Source organism: Elephantulus edwardii, unplaced genomic scaffold (genome assembly GCF_000299155.1).
Source record: "Elephantulus edwardii isolate Elephantulus edwardi_28Jun2011 unplaced genomic scaffold, EleEdw1.0 scaffold00004, whole genome shotgun sequence".
Lineage (NCBI taxonomy): Eukaryota > Metazoa > Chordata > Mammalia > Macroscelidea > Macroscelididae > Elephantulus > Elephantulus edwardii.
In genome coordinates, this window is record NW_006399754.1 from 15,910,128 (window position 1) to 15,933,477 (window position 23,350).

General features: G+C 38.9%; 1 protein-coding gene across 1 annotated transcript in view; it reads left to right on the forward strand.

The window, feature by feature from the left end:
* UGGT2 (UDP-glucose glycoprotein glucosyltransferase 2) overlaps positions 1 to 23,350 on the forward strand; it is a gene marked incomplete at its 5' end in the record, with an annotated part of 150,340 nt that overhangs the window by 59,356 nt on the left and 67,634 nt on the right. The window contains 8 exons of the mRNA XM_006879624.1: positions 3,466 to 3,597; positions 7,141 to 7,305; positions 8,502 to 8,625; positions 8,717 to 8,815; positions 13,560 to 13,651; positions 14,091 to 14,297; positions 19,030 to 19,161; positions 22,702 to 22,826. Coding sequence (XP_006879686.1) covers positions 3,466 to 3,597; positions 7,141 to 7,305; positions 8,502 to 8,625; positions 8,717 to 8,815; positions 13,560 to 13,651; positions 14,091 to 14,297; positions 19,030 to 19,161; positions 22,702 to 22,826 — 1,076 coding nt within the window. The remainder of the gene's footprint in view (positions 1 to 3,465; positions 3,598 to 7,140; positions 7,306 to 8,501; positions 8,626 to 8,716; positions 8,816 to 13,559; positions 13,652 to 14,090; positions 14,298 to 19,029; positions 19,162 to 22,701; positions 22,827 to 23,350) is intronic.

The following is a 23,350-nucleotide window of genomic DNA, read 5'->3' on the forward strand; positions in this document are numbered from 1 at the left end:
CTGAGATATTTCACTCAGCATAATGTCCTCCAGGGTCACTCATTTTGTGTAATATTGCATGAGCTCCTTGTTTTTCAGTGCAGCGTAGTGTTCCATTATGTGAATATACCACAGCTTCTCTATCCATTCGTTTGTGGATGGGCACTTGGGTTCTTTCTTGCTCTTTGCTGTTGTGAACAAAGCAGCAATAAACATGGGTGTGCATAAGCATGTTTTTTTCTTTTTTTTTTCTTTTTTGCATAAGCATACTTAAGTTTATTTAGCCAATGAATAAGGTTGAGTTGTTAACATATACATATATCTCTTAATGATAATTTTTAAAATTAAAAATATTGAACGTTTTCTAAATATTTTATGATATTCTACTACCTAATGCTTTAAGAGCATCTCCCATTTTAAGTACAGTGAAATGTGTTATCTCAGGGACTTTGATTTTTACTTCATTAAAAAATACCATTTCCCTGTTTCTATTATATAGTACAGTTTTTGCCTTTTTGAGTTACTAACACCTTCAGGTTTTTTAATATAAACCATTTTGAATGGAAGAGTGGACCATTCATTATTACGTGGGAAATGTGTTCTACTTGATGTGGTGGTGGTGGTAGATTTCATCATGCTGAGTACAGTTCATATCATAGAGACCCTGTGAACCACAGATCTGAGCCCTGCCCTGCCCTTCACGCTGCCCAGCATTTCTGACAGACTGGAGTCCAATGCAATAGATGCTGTATTAGTCCCTCTCGTTGAGGGTCTTCCTCTCCTTCACTGACTGTCCCCTTTTCCAAGCCTGACGTCCCTCTGAAAGGAGTAGCCTCTCCTAAACAACAAGCCCGCGGTGTGTGAGACAAAGCTTTGTCATCTTGACCTCCAGGGAGCACTCTGGCTGCACTTCCTTCAGGGCATATGTCTCTGTCCTTTGGCAGCCCGTGAAGTATTCACTACTCTTATCCAGAACCACAGTTTGTAGACATCAATTATTCTTCTCTCATCCTTATTCATTGTCCAGCTCTCAGATGCATAGGAAGTGATTGAAACGACTGCAGCCTGAATCAAGCACATCTTAAGATGAATTTAACAATCATTTGTGAAAGAAAAAAAAAATATCATCCTTGGTGTCCAAGGTTTATTGTTCAAGAGGATCCTTCAGCAAAATGGACATGCTTCCTACCTCAGGGTGCTGGTTTAATGGAGATGGGTAAATCAGCACTTGGCCATCTGGAGGAGAGGAATAGACGAGGAGGCATTAAATAGATAGCTTGCTTACATGTTTTCATAACAGTAGTTGTTGGTAGGTTGATTGTAAGGGAGGGAAACCCCCAATATAAATGAACAAAATTAATGTAAAAGAAGAACTGTATGGAACACATAGTACATGCATTAAATACAATGTATATGAATGATAGAGATTTTAAATGCATATTCATTTTAATCTGCGGCCCATAGCCCTGGTTTTAATTGTTTTTCTTCAAATATTATCCTAAGTAGTATAGCACTGATCTGTCCATTTGCTGTCCAGAGGTAACTCATGGTTGCTGTGATGTTAAACACTGTGACACTGATGTGCCAAATGTGATAATGGTCACCCATGGTGGACAGTGGTTGGTGGAGCTACCTAATTAAAACAAGCTTACAAGCAGGAGTGGCATCCACTTCTGAAATGGCTTGCCTCTGGAAACTCTGTGAACATGGAGAAATGACCAAAGTTATACACGTGTTCAGGTCTTTTATTCATAGGGTCACTATGAGTTTTCTACGGCTCAACAGCACTTAACAACAACATTCATTTAAAAAGGTTTCTTGTTCAAAATGGCTTTCGTAACCATTGATTTGACTTTTAATTTTGTGATGAAGTGTTTATTGTATTAAAAAGATAGGATTAAAGTATGATAAAAGCCTACCCTACTAGGTCAAAGACTCTTCAATATGGATTGAGGCACAACATCAAGAAAACAGAGTCTCACTGCTGGGAAGCACCATGATAAATGGAGATTGAGATTGTTAACTCTTTTAGCTTGGTTGGCTCCATAGTCAACATTCTTGGCACCAGCATCCAGGAAATCAAAAGACAAATTGCATTGAGGAAGTCATCTCTTACAGATCTCTCCAGACTGCAAAAGAACAGTGATGTCAGTCTAGAGACTAAGGTGAGTCCAATCCAAGCCATGGTCTTCACAATTACTTACTGTGCATCAGAGAGCTGGACAGTGATTAAAGATGACAGAAGACGAGTCGATGCCTTTGAGTTGTGGTGCTAAAGAAGAGTGTTGAATATACTATGGACTGAAAAGAGAACTAACAGATTTGTTTTGGAAAGGGCGAAACAAAGTTTCTCCTTGGAGGTGAGGATTTTGAAGCTCTCACATACTAGGAGCACATGACTAGGAAGATCTAGTCCTTGGAGAAGGACATAATACTCAGAAGGATGAAAGGACAGCATAGGAGAGTAAGACCCCAGATGAGATGGATTGACATGGTAACTAGGATAATGGAGGTAGGTGTGTTGGAGTCAGTGAGACTGGCTCAGGATAGGGCAGGGTTCAGAGCCCTTTTCTAAAGGGTCACTATGAGTTGCAGGTAACTCAATGGTACATAACAACAACTAGATACTAGATATATAAGCTCATGAAAACTCAGTGCTCACACTCTTTTGGGACCAAAGACAACAGCCTCGTCAAAAAAACCCCCACACATGTTGTTATGTGCTGTTGAGCTGCCTACAACTCATGAAGACACTACGTACAATAGCTCCCCACTTTGACCTGTCCTGAGCATTGGGCAGTTGTGCTACCAGGAACCCTTCCAGGTTACTGAAGAACAATGATGTCAGTTTGAAGATTAAGGTATTCCTGATTCAGGCCATGGTCTTTTTCAGTCACTTAACTATGCATCTGAGAGCTAGACAGTGAATAAAGATGGCAGAAGAATTGATGCCTTCAGCTGTGGTATGGGAGAAGAGTACTGAATATCCCAGGGACTGCCAAAAGAACAAACTTCAAAAACTGCAGCCAGAATGCTCCGTGGAGGCATGGATGGCAAAACTTCATCTTACGTATTTTGGGCGTGTTGCTAAGAGAGGTTTCTTGGAAAGGTGGAGGGTGAGTGTAAAGAGGGAAACCCTGAGTAAGATATATTGATGCAGTGACTGCACAAACACACTCATGTGTCAGAGATGAGGACGCCCAGGAGAAGACGGGGTTCAGAGCTGTGGGTCATAGAATCACTGTGAGTCAAGCTTGACTCAGTGCCACCTGACAACAAACAAAACATATACAAAACACATATGGCTAAAATGATCGTATCGGAACATTTTTGAGTGCATATGTAGTTTCCTTTAGTTTTCATATGAGAATCTAAAGTAGTGGGTTGTTTTGGTTTTTTTTAACAGATGAGTGTATTTACTAAGAGAAAGAAAGAAAACCAATTGCTGTAAGATTAAACTTTATTCTAATAACTTCATTTCCACAGATGTATCTAAACCTGCAAGATCAGAATATACTCACTGTGGACATTGTGAAGAATGGTCTCCAGGATTACTTTCCTCATGCTAACCTTGGGGATATTTTGGGAATTCACTCTAAATATGATCAAGAAAGAAAAGTAAGTTGAAATGGAACATCTCAGAATGAAAGCTAAGACACATTTTATGTAATCTCATTAACAGAATTATTTAATATCGTTTACTCATGATTTGGATTCTTGTACCAAAGAGCGAAGACATATATTACCCTTTTCAATGACTGGAGCTGTGTAAAGTACTTGTTACCTCTGTTTGTTTGTTTATTTTTTTTTAAAGAACACAAAAATGTAATTCTCAGAGTTAATGATATTGTCTCTAGAATTTTTAGGTGCATATTTTATGTTCTTAGAAAGTAAAAAATGGAACTCTAGGATTTTAGACAAATTCTTAGGCAAGATCTAGACTCTGGAAGGAACTTCTTATCCGTGTTGAATTTTTAAGAATAATGCGAATCATGTCTGCACACACTCACTTCCATGTAGTCGATTATGACATAGAGTGAGTGATCTTCCATTGAATGAGTTTCAGAGGCTTTAAATCTTGACGGGAAGAGATGACCCTTCTTTCTCTAGAGCCTGTGATGGTGTTGAACTGCCAGAGACAATCCACCTTTTGGTTAATAGCTCAAATGCCACCAGAGCTCCTTAATATTAATCATGGGTTTTCTAAGCAGGATTTCGAATATTGTAGGAGTGTTTTCAAAAGGACATCTGCTCTTTTCATTTATTTCCCAGTGGTCTTTTCGGGTAAAGTTCAAAAGGATTCTCTATTTACAGGGCCCCCCCAGATGTGGCCCCTTTTCGTTTGTTTGCCAGCCTCGTGTTCCACAGCTTCTTGTTGTTGTTTCTGGCCCAGCCACAGCGGCTGCTTTCTTGAAAGAGACAAGCGGCTTCACAGCAGCAGGATTTCACCTTCGTCATGTCAGTGCCTGCCAATGACTGCTTGCTTTTCCTTCTTGTTCTTTTGCCTGTCACCTTGAAGGTCATTTCTTTTTCACATTTTCTACACAAAGGAGCACTTAATGGCAGAGAGATTAGAGAATTGCGGAAGTTTGGATCTGTCGTTTCTCCTTGTTCTGAGTGATGCAGATGAAGGCCCATTCACTGACTTGAACGCGTTACCTCTTCCATGTCATTAAGGGAGACTCTACTTTGATGGAGCAGTTCATCCCCAGTCAGGACTGGAGTGTCTTCCCACCTGAGTGGACTCGTCTTCCGGCGCTCTCTGGGGCAGTGTTCTGTTGCTTTTGTAGAGCTTTTCAAAGACCCCTTGTTTTGGAAGTGGGTGACCAGTCCTGGGCCTTAATCTGGAAGCTCCACTGAAACCCGTCCCCCACGGGTGACCTTGCTGTATTTGGGAATACCAGTGACAGAGTTTCCAGGAGCCGTGCAACAGCAGAGCAGGCGGATCACAGACAGGTGGCACGGAAACTTCCTTAGAACTTAGGAAATGAATAACTTCATAATTCAGCTCATGATAAGTTAATCACAACTTTTGGAGGATGACATATAAAATACACTGTTTTGGATGAAGAGTTTAAGAAGTTTTCCTCTATTAATAAACTCCTATAACTATAACCATGATAGGATATTGCTTTCAACCCCCACAATTACCATATATTTATTTACATTGAACAGTGCATTTTTAATAAATATATCTCAAAAATGACTTTTATTCAAGATACAAAAATGAAAAAATTCCTTACAGTGAAACAACAAAACCATTAACTCACTTACAAATATGGAAAAGATTTTAATGAGTGTTTCGCAGTTGAAGATATATGAATATCTGAAAAGCACTTAACACTATTTCCTAAAGTTAAACCCTATCGTGATTTTTCTATACACCCACTTGAGTGGGTAAGATCGTCATCATGCATTCTGTACCTTATCTAAGGTAGCTTTCCCCACTTAAAGGTACAAAGATTACCTCACTTGGTTTTCTTTTAACTCATCCCTTTAGGTAATGCATTAAGTTAATTTTAGTATATGTGGCAAAGTAGGAGTTCAACATCTTATTATTCTTTAAATTTCCAATTAACTCTGGCACTAGTTTTTTAAAATATCATCCTTTATCATATTAAATCATTAGGATTTTTGCTGAAAATTAGTTACCTGTTTTTGTGTGGTCTTGTATCTGGGTATTTGTCTTGTTCTATTGTTCTCTGTGCCTCTTTTTAGCTGGTAATATTACGATATCCATATTACTTTGACTTTATACTATTATATGGATGTGAAAAATGGGCGGTGGAATTTAAATTCCAATGCCATTTGTTGTTGTTATGTGCCATCAGGTTGGAACTAAGTCATAGCTGACCCTGTCATGGGTTTTCTGAGGCTGTAATTCACATGAATGTAGACTGCAACGTTCTCCTGTGTAGCAGCTGGTGGATTTGAACCACCTGACTTTGGGTTGGCAGTGCAACTCCTTACCCACTAGGCCATCAGATCTCCCTTTGGCTAATACAAGTATTTGTATTTTGATATAAATTTCATGGTAACTTCTGCACTATTTTGATTGAATTCTTGTTTCCACCGGTTACATTTCTTTTTATAGTATTGTTTGAAGTGCAGCTCTTTGAGTAATGAGGCCTCTCTGTGTTTGGGTGAGGGGAAGAGAGAGGTGAGAGGAAGGAAAAGGAAAGGGAAAGATGATTTTTTTTCACTGTGCAGATTTGCCTCTTGATACTATGTTTTCTAAGTTAATAATTTTTTTTTCCTATTTCAGTTTTTTAGAAGATAATGTTTCATGGTGTTGTGTTGCTTGGTTTCTGACAAGAAGTGTGTTATTTTTATTTTACTTCATATGATGTCTCCCAGCTCCTTTTAGAATGATCTTGTTTTTAAATTGAGTAATCTATTTTCATCTTCTTACTGAAATGTAATCAGTTGTATTGCTATTCTATCTGTATTGTCTGTGTGCTAATCTTTTCTTCTCTGGCCTTCATCTCTGTCTCTGCAAATGACAGTTGAGGAAGTGTGTTTACGGTTAGAATTTCAGGACCGCGTAGCAATCGCCTCCTTTATTTCCTCTCTCCATTTATCTCTCACTTGTGGTACCTGTTTTGCAATACTTATTATATATTTTCAAAATCTATCTCATCCAATTTTGAGGGATTTATGAGGGAACATAAAGCTAGAACTATGTGAGTACTTTTAAGGAAGCCAATAGAATCTTTATAAACTATCATAAAATGTGACTGTTAAGCTATGGCTATGTTTGCTGTCTGCATTTAAAAACAGCAACAACAAAGGACAATGTTTCCTGACCACTGCTCAGGGAGCTCTGGTGGCCTAGTGGTAAAGAGTTGTTCTGCCAGTGCAAAGGCACATAGTTTGAATCCACCGGCAAGCTGCTCTGCGGGGGAAAGATAGGCAGTCTCCTTCCTGTGTGAAAACCAGTCAAGGGTCAGCCATGAGTTGGTTCTGACATGTAACAACAATGCTGCTCTATGTAGCTTTTAAAAATACTTATAAAAGACCGATAAAAATAACAAAAGAATTTCAAAAATGAGACATTTTTAAATTGCATTGAAAGCTGGGATAGTGCTGCTTCTCTTTTCTCATGTACTTTTTTTTCAGACAGCGGTAGTTGTTTAACTCTGATGGTTTTTAACTGGATAGGCAGGAGCAAGCTTTTATAAGATGTCTGGTTTGGGTCCTTTGCCTCAAGCTCTTTACAATGGTGAACCCTTACGACCTGAAGAAATGCATGTTAAAGAGATAGAAACGGCCGTCTTCCGAAGAATGATGGACACAAATGCATATTTACAAAGGGAGGTTTATATGGTACGTAAGCACAAGTCTATGGGGGAGAGAATAGTCTAAAAGTATTATATTTTAGGGCATTATGTTTATCGTAGTACGCAATGAGGGTTGCAGAGTGGATTATATTTGGGGTTTGGGGAGGTGCGGGGGGGATTGTGTACCAATGAGGGAGTTTTTCTTTTGCTTTTCAAGGAGAGGAGCAAACGGGGGGGGGGGGGGTTGGGTTTGTGCAGGGAGAAGGGTGCAACAATGAATGAATGGAATTCCAAAATCTCTGTAGATGTTCATTGAAATGAAAAATAAATAAAAATATTTAAAAAAAGAACATATGCAAGACTATTTCTAAGAAGGTCTTTTCATAATAAAAATTGTTGTTGTTGCTGATGATTACCTTTGAGTAGGGCACAACTCATTGCGACTCTATGAACAAAAGGCCTGAAGCCCCTTTACAACTATGGACATTTATCAAAGTTCATAGAGCTTCCGGAGGCATGTTGTTTAGGAAATGGATGTCACTCCTGCTTCCACACCTGTTATAGTATGTTATTGTTGTAATATGCCATTGAGTTGCCTGAGATGTATAGTGACCCTGTGTACAGCAGCTCTGAACTCTTCCCTGTCCTGAGCCAGTCTCACTAATTCCGACACACCACTCCCCATCACCCCAGTTACTGTGTCAGTCCATCTCATCTGGGGTCTCCCTCTCCTGCGCTGTCCGTCCACCTTTCTGAACATGATGTCATTCTCTAAGGACCGATCTCTCCTGGCCATGTGCCCAAAGTGAGGCAGAGCTTCAAAATCCTAGCCTCCAAGGAGAGACCTGATTTCACTCTCTCCAAGACAAACAAACCTATTTGTTTTGTCAGTCCATGGTATGTTCAAGACTTCTCCAGCATCACAGCTCAGAGGCATTTATTCTTCTTCTATCATTCTTAGTCATTGTCCATCTCTCTGCAGCATAACAAGTAATTGAGAAGACTATGGCCTGGATTAGGCGCACCTTTATATCTTAAACTTCTGTTGTTGGCAGTTACCTCTAAAAGTAAACTTTATGAAGGAGAAAAATTTCTATTTTTATAAAACATTTGTCACAATCATGTTACTATTTTTTTTACTTTATTAGATAAAAAGTTAAAATTATTTTCTTAATTATCTATGTAATTTTAAAACAATTTGTTTAAGTTGTCTGCATTACTTAAATGTTTTTCTTATTTTAGGACAGATTAAATGATCATACAAATGTAATTGATTTCCTCATGGATAAGAGTACTGTCGTACCTCGTATCAATTCTTTGATTTTACACACAAAGCCGCAGTACCTTAATTTCATACCTACATCAGGTAAAATTATCTTCCTTGTACTTTTCTACAATACTTACTACGTTAGTATATATTTTATTTTTATTTAACATTTAATGTGAACATTTTTTAGTAACTGCTGACATTGAGGATTTCGCTACATTTTCTTTCTTGGATTCACAAGATAAGACTGTTGTAATTGCCAAGAACATGCATTATTTAACCCAAGGAGGTAATAAGCTTATTTTCATTTCCTCTCTTAATTCCCTAAAGTTATAAAAACCATGTAATTTTAGTGAAGTACTCTGCAAAATATATTTTAACTCTTTCTGTTTAAGTAGAAAGCCTTCATATTCGTCTTTTAAAAGTTTATAATTTGTTGGGATTGATGTCTTCTGTGCTCTCTCATCCTGTTTGCTTAAGGGATTCTTTTGGGGGGCTGTGCCGTTGTTAGAGCATAGTTCTATTTTCACTTTAAGAAAACCATAAATCTTTTTTTAGGACTTTATAAACTGGTATCATAGAATGTTTGAATAAAACATTATTCATAAGCCAAAGGCAGTAAAAGGTCTTAAGCATCATTATGCCAGTATCCATCAGATATTTTACTTTTATTGATAGTTACAACCAGAGAAAAGAAGACCAAGTCAGTAACCTTTGGAAATGGGGATTATCTTCAGCAGAGAAGCGCACAGTGGGGGCATACATTTTTGGAGGGAAGACTATCTCTTTAGATAGAAGAAGCCATTAGAATTGGTTGGGTTTTGTTTTACATTGCTGTGATGGGCATTGTTTTGCTTGACTTTCTTTGTTCTAGAGAGACAAATTACAAACCTTTTGCCATCGAGTGAGAACCAACTGACAGCAGCCCTTCCTCTGTTTTGTCAGGCTCTAAGTCACACGGGAGGAGATTGCCCATCTTTCTCCTTCGGAGCAGCTGGTGGATTTGAACCAGGGGAATGGCATGGCCTGGGTTTGCAGGGCAACTCCCTACAAATTATACTGTGAGAGTTCCCTAGAGATAAGAATTTGACCCAAAATATAGAAGATAGAAAGAGAAGACTGATGCTTATCTCACTGTATAGACAGTAACATTCTACCAGTGGGAACAGTATAAAAATCTTCTGTAAAATGATTTGGGTTATCTTGTAAGGAATAGATTTTTATATATAAGAGATTTAAGTAAAAGTCAATTTTTTTAAATAAAAATTTTCCTTTTAATTGTGATTTTTAACAAAAGTTTACAGAAAAGTTGGATTTTAATTCACTCATTGTTTTACATTGTACCACCTCCCTCCTTTCCCGCTCCCCCAATCAGTTTTGTTTTGTTTTATTAACATTCATTATTTTTTTCACAATTACCTGCCTCCCCCTACCAGTCTACTTTGCAATCTACCTCCACTTGGGCTACTGTTATACATAAAATGCCTAATCTTATATTCCTTTAAGCAGTTCTTTCCTTCTGTTCTGATGCAGTGTTCATTATTTATTCCCTCTTTTTCTTAGTTTCCCCAACTCCCATCTAAGTCCTGTTTTATAGCAGTGGTGTTATGCAGTATTTATTCCTTGAGTGAGATATTTCACTCAGCATAATGTCTTTGAGGGTCACCTGTGTTGTGTAATATTTTTAGTTCCTTGATTTTCAGTGCTGTATAGTATTCCATCGTGTGAATATACCATAGTTTCTCTATTCGTCAGTGGGCACTTGGGTTGCTTACATCTCTTTACTATAGTGAATAAAGCAGCAATAAACGTGGGTTCGCATATATCTGCTTAGGTAGCAGCTCTGGTTTCTTTAGGATATATTCCCAGTAGTGGAATTTCTGGGTCAAATGGTATTTCTATTTCCAACTTTTTGAGAAGGTGCCATACCACCTTCCATATAAGGGTTCCAATTTCTCCACAACCTCACCAGCATTTTTATTGGTCACTCTGCTGAACATTGCTATTGTTACTGGGGTGAGATGGTAGAGCATAGTTGTTTTTACGTAAACATTTTTGTTGAGAATGCTTTGGAACCTATCCAGATGCTTAGCAGTGACACCAGGATTGCTTTCCAACAGTCTGTGCAATTTTATGTCCATAAAGTGATGATTTGTAAGATTGTCAACCAATAAATAAGTCATATTAGTGAAAGGAGTAAATGCAACCTGTCGGTGGCTGAGCCTGACTTCTGCCCCCTTCATAAAAGGGTACTATCCCCATCAGTAACATCCACAGCACCATGCAAGTAGATATGTAGTCAGACATAACACCTCCATGCTCCTGCACCTATTTTTACCAACCACTGGGTCCTGTGTTTGTTGCAAGAATTAGAGACTTTAATCATAGTTGTGAGATTTATTAGGGAAATAAATAGGTTGGAGAATAGGGGAGACAAAGAATATCATATACAATGCAAGTCCAGGCTTAGTCCAGCAGTCCCAAGCTGGATTAAACAGCAAGATACAATTCTTCAGCTAGTACAAGTCCAGGTTTCAGTTCAGCAGCACAGGGGCAAGAAGCCTCTGATGTGCTCAATCATCCAGCAGACTTTATCTCAAAGCAGTTGTACGTCAGCTTTTCCTTCAGTCATCCAGCAAACAAAAACCTTTAAATGTGGCCTTTATCTCCAGCCTTCCTCTGCTTAATCCTTGCCACAGTCTCTTCATAATCTCGTCACCACCACTTGTCACAGTGTGAAAAGATCCATCTAATGTTAGCTATAATGTCCCTGGTGCCACGGCCTCTTTTAAACCAAGCCGGCACATCTGGCCGCTCTCTGTTGATGTGTGTTATCGTTTGGGGATCGTTTTCAGCATGATTTTGCTTGCATGTGAGAGTAATGATATTGTTTGATGATTTTCACACTCTGTTGGGTCCCCGTTTTTTGTTGTTTGTTTGTTTTTTAATGGAAATAAGTATAGATCTCTTCTAGTCATTTTGGCCGTTGTCCTCCGGATTTCTTAACACAGTTTGGTGAGCACATATAGGGCAGCATCTTTTTTGTTGAAATAGACCTGTTGATCTGCTGTCAATTCCTGGGCCTTGTGTTTTGTCAATTCCTCCAGAGCAGCTTGGACTTGCCCCTTCATCACCTTAGGCTCTAGATCATCTTTTGCTTCATTAAATTCTCCTGTGTGAGCCATTGGGAGCCATTTGTTTTGTTTTCAAGTGCTCAAGAGCAGCAGTGTCAGTTTAAAGACAAAGGTGGTTTTGACGCTGGCCATGACATTTTTAGTTACATGATGTGGATACCAAAGTTGAGCAGTGAATAAGGAAGACTGAAGAAGAGTCAGTGCCTTTAAATTGTGATGTTGGAGAAGAGAATTGAGTATCCCGTGGACTGCAAAAGAACAAATGTGTCTTGATGAAGGAAGTATAACCAAGTTCTCCCTCAAGGCAAAGATGCTAAAACTTCAGTTTGCATACTTTGAACATGTTAGCAAGAGTAGGCAGTCTTCAGATAAAGACATCATGCCAGGAATGGTAGAGGGGGGAAAGAGGAAGACCCCCAACAAGGTGAATTGATAGAGTAACTGCACTTGGGCTTGGTGGTGATGGTGTGGATGGCGTGGGATAGGGCAGGGTTCAGATCTTTTGTTCATAGGGTCACTGCGAGTCCTGGTCCATCACTAGCACTTAACAGCAGCGTGTATAACACCTATAGTTTATTCATGCATCTCTTGATGGGCAGTTTGTTTCCATCGTTTGGCTGTTGTGAAAAGTTCTTCAGGAAACATTTATTTGTGATTAACGCCACAGCAAATTTGGATGAGCATATATCTGTTTGGGTGGCAGCTCTGTTTTCTTTAGGGTATATTCCTAGTGGTGGAATTTCTGGGTCAAATGGTATTTCTATTTCCAACTTTTTGAGAAAGTGCCATACAGCCTTCTGTAGTGAATACATCAGTTTACACTCCCATCAGCAATGAATAAGAGTTCCAATCTCTCCACAATCTCACCAGCATTTATTGTTTGCTGCTTTGTTGAATTTTGCTGTTGTTACTGTGGTGAGATAGACCGCAGCTTTTTAAAAAAAAAATTATCTTATTTTTACATGTACCGTCAAATCAGATCTGACTGGTACAGGAGGAGATTGCCCCCTCCTTCTCCAGCAGAGCATCTGGTGGATTTGAACCGTGTACCTCTGGGATTGCAGTGCAGCGCCTTGCCACTAGGCCACCAGAGCGCCCTGCATCTTTTTTTTATTATTATTATTATTTGCATTTCTCTGAGACCTAAGGATTTTGAACATTTCTTAATGTGTTTGAGTGAAATATCACTGTCACAAAAGGACAGCTGCTGCATAACACCACTATTATATAACAGGACTGACATGGGGATTTGTGGTAAACTAAGAAAAGAGCGGATAAGTAGTGGACACTGCGTTGGAACAGATGAAAGAAAGAACTGTTTAAAAGGAAGATATGATTAGGCAGTATTTGTATGACAGCAGTCTGAAATAAGAGATGCATTGCAAAGTGGTCTGGGGGAGGGGTGGGGAAGAGAGAAGAAATTGTGTAACCATGAGTATTTAAAAAAAAAAGTGAAAGGAGGGCAGGGAGAAAAATGTGCAGCAATGAATGAATGAAAATCCAGCTTTTCTGTAAACATTGTTTAAAATCACAATTGGAAAAAAAAGAAACCTTGATTTGCCGGGCGTTTTCATATCGTATGAAAGGTAAGGCCCTGAGTCCACCAGCAGCTCTGTGGTGGGAGGCTGGCCTCTCGCTCCCTGTGCAGTTTACGGTCCCTACAAACCTGCTGGAAGGTCAGCCGTGGGTCACTTCCGGCTCGATGGCACTCAACCGCAGCAGCATGGTGTTGTTTATAACAGCTTATTACTTTTAGCAGCTTTCACTTAGTTTCACAAAGTTTGATTATTATAATATTATGTTTGGTATTTTTAAAAATTCTATTTTATAAACTTTTAAGTGTTTCTTCTCTCCGAGTGACTTTTAAATAAATTTGACTTGAGTATTTTAAATTTTCAGATGCTGTAATTTCTCCAGTGACTCTCTGGATTATTGCTGATTTTGACAAGCCGTCTGGAAGAAAGCTGCTTCATAACGCATTAAAGCACATGGTAAGCATCTAAATAATGGGACTACCAAAAAGAAATTCATTTGTTTTCTTCTTTGAGAAAGTCATATGCTGTGCATGGATTAGGCCTTCACTCCACACCATGTTAATATTTTAGTTACACTTACTTAGAGTGTGGAACTCAGGAGACTGAAATGGGATTTCAGATTCATTCTCCCTATTGAACAGGTAACATTATCCATAATAAGAAACACCCAACTATGTTCAGTGACTTAGGACTTAGGAAGATTTACGTGAAGAGAGAGCAGTTGGGTCCTAAAATGATGTTATTTAGAATATCAGTTATCCAGTTCAGTAGACATAGGACTTGGTCAATGAAAAGTGGTGTGTGTGAGCAAGAACCAGCTGGGTTGGAGAGGAAACATCGACTCTCAGAATGTGAGATGATGGTGCTTTTAACCTATAAATGTTGTGTTTTGTAGAAAAGAAGTGTTGCTAGTCGGTTTGGAGTTATTTATAATCCTACATCAAAAGTCACCGAAGACAATACAATTATTTCTAGAGGAATTTTGACAGCTTTTCTTACACAGAAAAACAAGAATCTAAAAAGTTTTCTCAGGAAACTGACGACGGAAGAAATTGCCACAGCTCTTCACTCTGGAGAAAAAATCAAAACATTCCTCACTGAGGTCAGTAGGTACTTGAAATGATAAGTATGTACCTGACGTGTATATTTCAAAATTATAAGATAGTGCAATTTGAAATACCATGTTACTGAAAAACATCAGTAAGTCTAATCAACCGGACATAATCTCGATTTCTTTTCCATTGTGAAAGTAGTGATGTTAATAAGAGTTTCAGTGAAGCCATTTAACCACTCAGATTCTGTGTGTTACATCTGCAGCTTTGTTATCCGTTAGTTAGTGTTGTCAGCATTCTAGGACAGACTAGGACATGCATTTCTGGGATGGACTGAGGACTGAGGCGTAATGGAAGAATGACACTGAAGGGGTCTGGTACAACGGAACATCATTAGACAGAAGGTGAACTGAAAATAAGATTCATCACTCTATTGAAAATGTTTTTACTGGCTGCTTTACAAGACATTTTTTATTGTTGTTATTGCCATCGGGTCAGCTCAACTCCTGTCAATCCCACGTGTAACAGAACAGAACCCTGCCCCTTCCTGCACCGTCCACGCAGTCTCTGCTGTGTGAAAGCTCGTTTTTGTAATCACTGCTCGTCTACCTGCTGAAGGTCTGTCTCTCTTTCACTGACCCTCTGCTGTTCAAAGCCTAATGTCCTCCAGGGACTGGCCTCCCCTGATGTTGTTGTCATGTGCCGTCGAAATGCCTGCATCTCATAGCCACACTCTGCCCAACAGCTCTGAGCCCTGCCCTGCCTGTCCTGAGCCAGTCTCACTAACTCTGCCACACCTACACCCACTACCCCAGTCACTGGGTCAATCCTTCTCATGCAGGGTCTTCCTCTCCTGCATTATTCCTCCACCTTTCCAAGCATGATGTCCATCTCCAAGGACTGGCCCCTCCTGGCAACATGCCTGAATTTTGAAGACAGAGCTTCAAAATCCTTACCTCTCAGGAGCAACTTGATTTCACCCTCTGCATGACGCTCCGTCTAACTTACTTTGGACATGTAGTGAGGAGAGACCGGTCCTTGGAGAGGGACATCATGCTTGGGAGGGTGGAGGGACGGCGCAGGAGAGGAAGGCCCTCTATGAGGTGGATTGATTCAGTGACTGGGATAATTGGGATGGGAGTGTCAGAGACAGTGCGATTGGCACAGGACAGAGCGGAGTTTAGGGCTGTTGTACATAGGGTCACTATGAGTCGCAGGCGACTCGACGGCACATAACAACAACAACAACACTTCTGAGACAAGTTTGTTTGTTTGTTCTTTTGGGCAGTCCACAGTATAGTGGTTTTTTTTTGCCAGTCCCATAAGATAATTAAAACAGAATCCTTTCTCTTGGAGAGTTTATGTTAGTGACAAAGGCAGGCAGACTCTGCAAGATCCTGTCAGTGCTTGTGGAGAAACTCTAAGTAAATAGAACACATTAGTTCTATTGACATTGGTAAATAAAACACTGCTTTTATGGGGTGCTATTTTAGGTGGAATATTTAGAGAAGACATCTCTAAAGAGCTTAAATTTGAGTAGCTCTTTGAGAGAAATAATAAATCAAGCCCTAGAAAGGTCTGGAAGAGGAGTGTAACAGGCATAAGTCGGAGCAAGCAGACATAGTCATGCTGGATTGCAGGATCACCTTCATGCTTTAGGCACATGGTAGACTTTGGCTACTAATTGGAATTGTGGTGTATTGGGAAGCTTCTCTGAATTATGAGACGGTGAATAATCTAGAAAAAACTCACTTTAGATGCCATGTAAAATTTCGTAGTAGATGCATAAGAGTAAAAAAAACAGGCTGAGAAACTAGAATATTGTTATAATAATGAAGGAAAGAAATACTTGCATCTTGAACTAATAGCAGTTGAGAGGATAACTAGTAAGAGATAGTTGATGCATATAATATTTGTTGCAGCTGAAGCCATAGCAGGGTTAGCTGATCAGTTGTATGTCACATATTTAAGATAAGCTAACATTTTTCCTAGAAAACTAGACTGATAGTGGTCTTTTAATTGAGATGAGGAAGACTAGAGAGTTGGATACGTAGAAGATAAGTTCTGTATGTATTAAATTGGTGATTCCAGATAGACATTGAAGTGATGGTGTTGAGTTGACAATCGAATGAATGAGTGTAGAACTCAATGCATGGCTGCTATGTCAGTTTTAGAGTCATCAGTATTAAATTGTACTTAAAACACTGGATGAGATCTCTTAGGAAGTGAATAAAGGTAGAATGGTGAGGAGAAGGGAGGGCAGAAAATGAGCCCTGGAGTATTATGCCATGTGCAGATAGATGAAGGATGGTCTGGTAAAGAAGAATGAGAGTAGCTAGTGAGGTAGGCAGATAGGTGAGAGAGTGTGGAATGATGAGAGCTAAGTGGACAGTGGGAAGTGTGATCCTTCTCCCACAGAGCAGCTGGTGGCCTCGAACTACATGCCTTCAGGATTGCAGTGCCCTTGACACAGAGGAGTATATTCTTTTTTTAAAAAAAAATTATTATCTTTGTGTGTGTGTGTGTGTGTACCATCAAATCGGATCCGACTGGTACAGGAGGAGATTGCCCCTCCTTCTCCAGCAGAGCATCTGGTGGATTTGAGAGGAGTCTATCTTAATATGAAGTTTTAAGAAGCCTATTTATAGTCTTATTTTCTGTGAATGCTGAAATATGTTTTGGTCTTTGTAAAAGAAGCAAGTGTCATGTGGGGGCAGGCATATCTGACCTTTACCAACTCCACAAAGGGGAACTGTCCCCATCAACAACACAAAACCAGTTCTCATGCATTCAGGCATGTGCCCCACCCTCTCATACCTCTTTCTACTTATCCTAGTGCCAGTCTTACTGCTCTTCTGGGTCCAAAATTTATTGCAACAGCTGACCACACATATTAGGGAGGTCAACAGGCTATAATTCAGGTTGGCAGCAAGGTAGAATTACGTCAGTCAAGACAGCCTCCAAAATATGCTCAGTTACACCACTCCCACCCCCGTCTTCCAGAAAATTTGGGCAAAAACTCTTAACCTCTGGTTCCATGGGGTCGCAGTTCAGTTCTGTCTCGTTTCGGGTCTCTGTTTTCTGCAGCAGCTGCTCCTGTAGACCCTGGTCAGATTAGTGCAAGAATCTTTGGCCCTGAGAAACACACTGTGCAAGCTTTGCTGATCTTAAGAGTCTCCAAATCTGCCACTGATCCGCGCAATTTAATGGCGAGACCAACTTATCCCCTTGTGGATAGACTAACACACCCTATGTGCATGTTTCTGCCCATCCACAAGAGTGGCTAGGAAAGCGGTCTTGGACAATAAACCCTAGACACTGGAATCTTTAGCTAAGAGATACTTTTGGTATTCTAGTATTTAAATACACTGTAGATAGACCTTGACTTTCAATGAGATTCTATTCTGATGATTCTGTCTTAAGTCAATGATGATGTAAATCGAGTAGTTTTCTTTTTTTAGTCTTTATTATTATAGCTTTTTATAAATAAATCATGACCTTGAACATAGGCAGGTGAATATCTGAGAGTGATTGTGTCAGCTCCCTGTGATGACATCAGCATAATTCCCAGCGTCATGTGTGGTATATATTACTATCGGTAAACTGTAACCCCCCCAAAATGTGTACGTTTGGTACATTATAATTCATACACATGCTAAGTCTGGAAACTGCTCATTTTACTCACTTGATCTCATGGAGCTGATGCAGTGGTCTAACCAAAACCCAAACCCACTACTGCCAACTTGGTTCTGGCCCCTTGCTGACCCCCTCAGGTTTCTGAGGCTGTAAATCTTTGCAGGAGTGGGCTGCATCCGTATTTCCCCAGTGGAGCAGTGGGTGGTTTCAAACTGCTGACCTCTTGGTTCACAGTTCCACCTGGTATGCACCTCTCCACCAGAGCTCCTATGGTAGCATAAGATACCTAGATATTTTTAAAAGCATCTTTTTTTTTTAATTGAGCACATCCAAATGGAGAGAAGGTAATGAATTCTGAACGCTGTATAATTGAGATTAGCATGAGCGGGTTTTTTCCCCCTTAAATACTAAATTTTATGTAAGTTGTTGAGCCTGCCTGGCATTTTACTCATTCTGTAGCCCTCTTGATATTCTCAGAAAACAAGTGATGGTGGTGGTGGTGGTAGTTCTGTCAAGTCAGAATAAACCCACAGCTGACCCTCCAGTGAGTTTTCAGAGGCAGTAAATTGCACGGGAGTAAATTGCCCATCTTTCTCCCGGGGAGCAGCTGGTGAGTTAGAAGCACCGGGCTTCTGATTGGCAGCACAGCTCCTGCCACTCGGCCACCAGATCTCCCAGAGGACAGATAGAAGTTACTTCTACTTACAGCAAGATTTCTGAATATTTCCATTTATCGGCCGAATGCATAGCTTTGGGGGCCCAGTCGTTAGGGCGTTAGGCTGGTAGCCCGTGTGGCCGTTGGAATCCTCCAGCAGCTTCTCGAGAGGGCAGTGGGCAGTCTTCCCCTGTCAGGTTCACAGCTTCCAGATCACCCACTGGACGGTCACTGAGAACTTGGTTCTGACCCAGCAGTAAGGAGAAGACAACGGTTTTGCAAAGGAAGATTCTTTTTTTGTAAAATAAGGTTTTAGAAGAAAATAATACTTTCAGAAATAATTGGATAAAGATGTATAGAAATTCAGTTTTTAAATGAACATTAGTTAAAAGTGGGTTGTATTAAAAAATTTATTTCCTTTCCACTGTCTTATTAGTTTTATCTTTAAAAAAAAAAAAACAAAAACAAAAAACAACCAACTTTTGTTTTAGGAAATGGATCAGAAAACCTTTGAAAAAAAATACAATACCGTTGGAGTGAATATATTCCGAACTCATCAGTTGTTCTGTCAGAACGTCCTTAAATTGAGTCCTGGGGAAATAGGTGTTGTCAGCAATGGAAAAGTAAGTAGAATGCCATTGTGTTGCTTTTCTCAGTGACACTTGGGTACAGGGGTCCACAGACTGTCTGCACAGCACACCTGATACAGCACACGCAGAAGATGATGCTGGACACCCTCGGCAGGACTCGCAACAGGTTTGCTTTTGAGATGCTGCGTTCACAGCATACCTTTCTTCCATTCATGGTAGCATGAAATACAGATAAGGAAGAATATTCGTCTACAAATAGCTTTGATTTTTATTCTAATATAAATATGGAACCAAGTAGCTTAGTACATTATTACAACATTGTAATAGTTTAAACAAAACGTAATATTTGTATTGTGAGATAACGTTTTATTTATCACATTTTTATAAGCTTTGTAGACTTGCACGCTTCATTCCCATGTCCAAATAATCCTTAAATTTGTTCTCATATTCTCTCTTACATAAATCTGTAAGATAATGGGCAAGTAGGAGTGACTGCAGTAGTCACTGTGAGAAATACATGTGGATTGGGCCAGACCAATCGTACTTAAATAGTAAGTGGGTGTTGGCTGTAATTTGGAAGACATTGTGATGGATAAGGGCTGTTCAGTGTAGAAAAGTAAACAGTTCTGTTCTGAGCATATTCCATGTTCAGAATTTTCAAATAAACTTGCTGACTATGCGACTGAGTATGAGTTTCAAAGGAAAAGCTAGAGTTTTAGATAGATCGTAAATGAGGTTGACCTTTTGTATTGCCTAATGATTAATGCGAACTAAGATTTTATTTGTCATTGTATTTGTGGAACTGTGGTTTGAGTAAAAATACTATGTATTTGAAATTATTGTGATTAATGAATTATGATATTTAAATGCTTATTCTTTCTCTAGATAATACTATCCAGCATAATAATTGTATCACTGATAGCATATGACGGAATCAAATAGTTTAATGCTTAAAGTCATTTTAATGACATTTGTTCTGATACTGTCCAAATATTTAATTAGACTATATTCAAAGTTAGAATTATTTATAAATGACTATGAGTCGCAGGCGACTCGACGGCACATAACAACAACAACAACAACAATTGGTGTGCAGTTGTGGTTTCAGAATTTCTTACTGATGTACTCAAGAGTTAAAATTTTATGCATAAGTAGATAAAAATCCTAACTACTGCTGTTCTAATGCTAATATACTTATTTTAACCACATAATTGCAGTAAATCACAGCTAGGTCTCTTCTTTAACCAGACAAATTTGGAATAAAATTCCTGTGGCTCCTCCCATATTTTTGCACAAGCAGCATGTGTTTGAAATTTCTGACATCTCTCTGGCTAGTGCTTTACTTGCCTTTGCATGTTCTATGCATGCATGTATATTATAGACTAAAATACATTCATCATGTAACTTGGAGACTTAGTTTCTTCATTTGAACAATGAAAATGGGGTAATGATTTGTTTTTCTAGTCTTGTGAGATTGAATGTAATATACAGAGCCCCAGACAGTGAATAAATTTGCAGTAAATATTAACTCTTGTATTTCCTTTAAATATGTGAAGGCTCCCATATGAAATAGTTGGTACACTTGTAGATTTCATTTGTGTTGCATTAACTGTGGGCACATAGTCCAGAGGCCATTTCACTGTTAACCCAAAGGCTGTGCCTCTGCTGGTTCAAATCCACCAGTGACTCCGTGGGAGAAAGGGGGCCTTCTCTTCCTGCGCCAATTACAGCCTTAAGCACACAGTGTAAGGTCAGCTTTGAGTCACTACCAACGTAATGTCCCTGAGGAGGAGGAGGAGCAGCTGAGAATCCAGTCCAAGATCAGTCGGTCAAACTTGAATGTCGTTAAGTGGTGTCACGTGGAAACTGACTCATAACTGACCTTCCGGGGGGTCGGTTTCTCAGGCTCTGAATCACTTAGAAGATAGCAGGTCTTTCTCCTGTGTAGCAGCAGGTGGATTTGAACTATATGCTCTTTGAGCTGGCAGTGCAACTCCTTACCACTAGGCCCCCAGAGCTCTCCAAACCTAAATGGATGGAAAGAAATAGTTTAGAACAGTATATGAATAAGTGCTCTAACAGACTTTTCTAAGTTTTTTTCATGAGCAACCAAAGGAGATAAGGCATTTTTCTTAACAGCAGTTACTCTGTGTAAGTGAAAAATGAAATAGATTATATTTTACCATTTCATGATTTTCAAGTTTAATGTCCCTTTTCCCAACTTAGTGTGCAATTCTATGTCATTAATTATGTTAGTCCACAAATATGTTCAACATTAAGTACAAAACCTGAGGTACAGAAAATCTCCATTTCTCCTAGTAATGAGACTGTTGCTTGCTTAGACAAAAGTCAGTTCTCTCGTGAGTTTATGTAGTATAATAGCCAGTCTTGCTAATAAAATAATTTAAGGAAGAATTTTCTACTTCTTGTGTTCTTGTCCATATTATTAAACGAGCTACCTGAATCACCAAAGGTGTATTGTAGTGATCATTTTTATGTTTTTAACATCCAGTAGTCAAAACAGATGTGATAATTTATTTAACTGGTTAGAATGCCAACATTCCAACTGACGTCACCTTTGATACTAGCAAAAGAGGTAGGAACGTTAAAGAAGTATACTCCAGTAATACTAGAAAATACTGATTGTAGAAGCCGATGAAAGGAAACTAAGACATGAATGGAAAAGGAACCACAGCTCTTTGAATTGCAACTAAAAAAGATTTTACCGTTGAGATCAGGAAAATAAATATTCTAAATGACATGTTTTCTAATTAATTGCTTGTGTCGTTAAGATTAATACGTGAATCTATCAGAATGCTTATAGAAAGGAGTTCTGTCACGCTCACCTCCTACATCAGGGCTTTATGTGCAGAATATGATGACAATTCCTTAAACTGGCTTCATTAGAGAATGCTAGTGGTAGGAGAATAGATTGTTGTAATAGGATAAGCATCCTGAGATAGTAGATAATGTAACATTCTGATTAATTTTTGCTCGTATAGTTACTGGTCCAAATATAAATTAAGTAAATTTACCGTGCTTCAAATTAAATACCAGTTAGATGATAATTATTTGACGTGATTATGGCAATTAAGAAATTTTTCTCTTGGTTTTTACCTTGTTTATGTTTTTATTAATTTCTACATACACATGAATATAAAAGAATATAAAATACATTTCTATATAAATATAAAATAAAGTTTATTTTGCAAAATTTATTAAATACAGAAATTATAGAAATTTTTTCTTCATTTAGATTGAAAAGTTTTAGGTTCCTATTTGGAATCATAACTATAAAATAAAGCTTCCAAATAAAAGTAATGACCCATTTTCTGATCACTTTTTATTTTCGTTTATATGTAATATTATTTGTAATATAAGAGTAAGAAAATGTTTGTCTTTTACTTGCTTTCCAGTGGATTTTTGGAGGGTGGGCCTAATAACCATCATCTGTCTTATCTCTCATCACCTTTTCCCAACATCAACAAAAAAATCTATTTTAATTAGAAAATGTTTTTCCTAAGCAGGTGTTTTCCAGAAGACGCATGGCGATAACTGTCTCTATGTTTTAAGTTCTTAGGACCTTTAGATGAAGCTTTGTATGTGGAAGATTTTTACTTGTTGGAAAAGATAACTTATACTAGTTTAGTAGAGAAGATTAAAGACATTGTTAAAAATATGGAAACCAACTCACAGAAGTAAGTGTTTAACATCCTAAGGTTAATTCATTTTCACAGCTAGGCATTTTAAATGGAATTGCTTTTTTTATCTTTAACATAATCTTAAATACCTAGAAAGAGAAAGATAGTATGAAATGCCTATAAGCAGACTATGAAAAGTGTTAAAAGGGGCTCCTTCACTCACCGTCAGGAGCCCTCGTGATGTCGTCTGTACAGAACTGCCCTACTAAACAAAAGCGCTCGCCTTCCCGGTGGTTCGTATCTCAGCTCTTTGGAAGAAAGCTGGGCAGTCTCCTGTACGTTACGTCTCTGTGGGCTCCGAAAGCCCGTGGAGGGACAGCTGGGAATTGGTTCTGACTCTTTGTGACCCAACAACAGAACTAAGTAATACCCAGTCCTGTGCCATTCTCACCATTGTTGATGCCCGTTGTTGAAACCACAGTGTGAGTCCTTCTCCTTGAGGATTTTTAGCCAGCATAATGTTCTTCTCCAGGAACTGGCCATCCAGATTGCATGCCTGAAGTATGTGAGATGAAGTATGT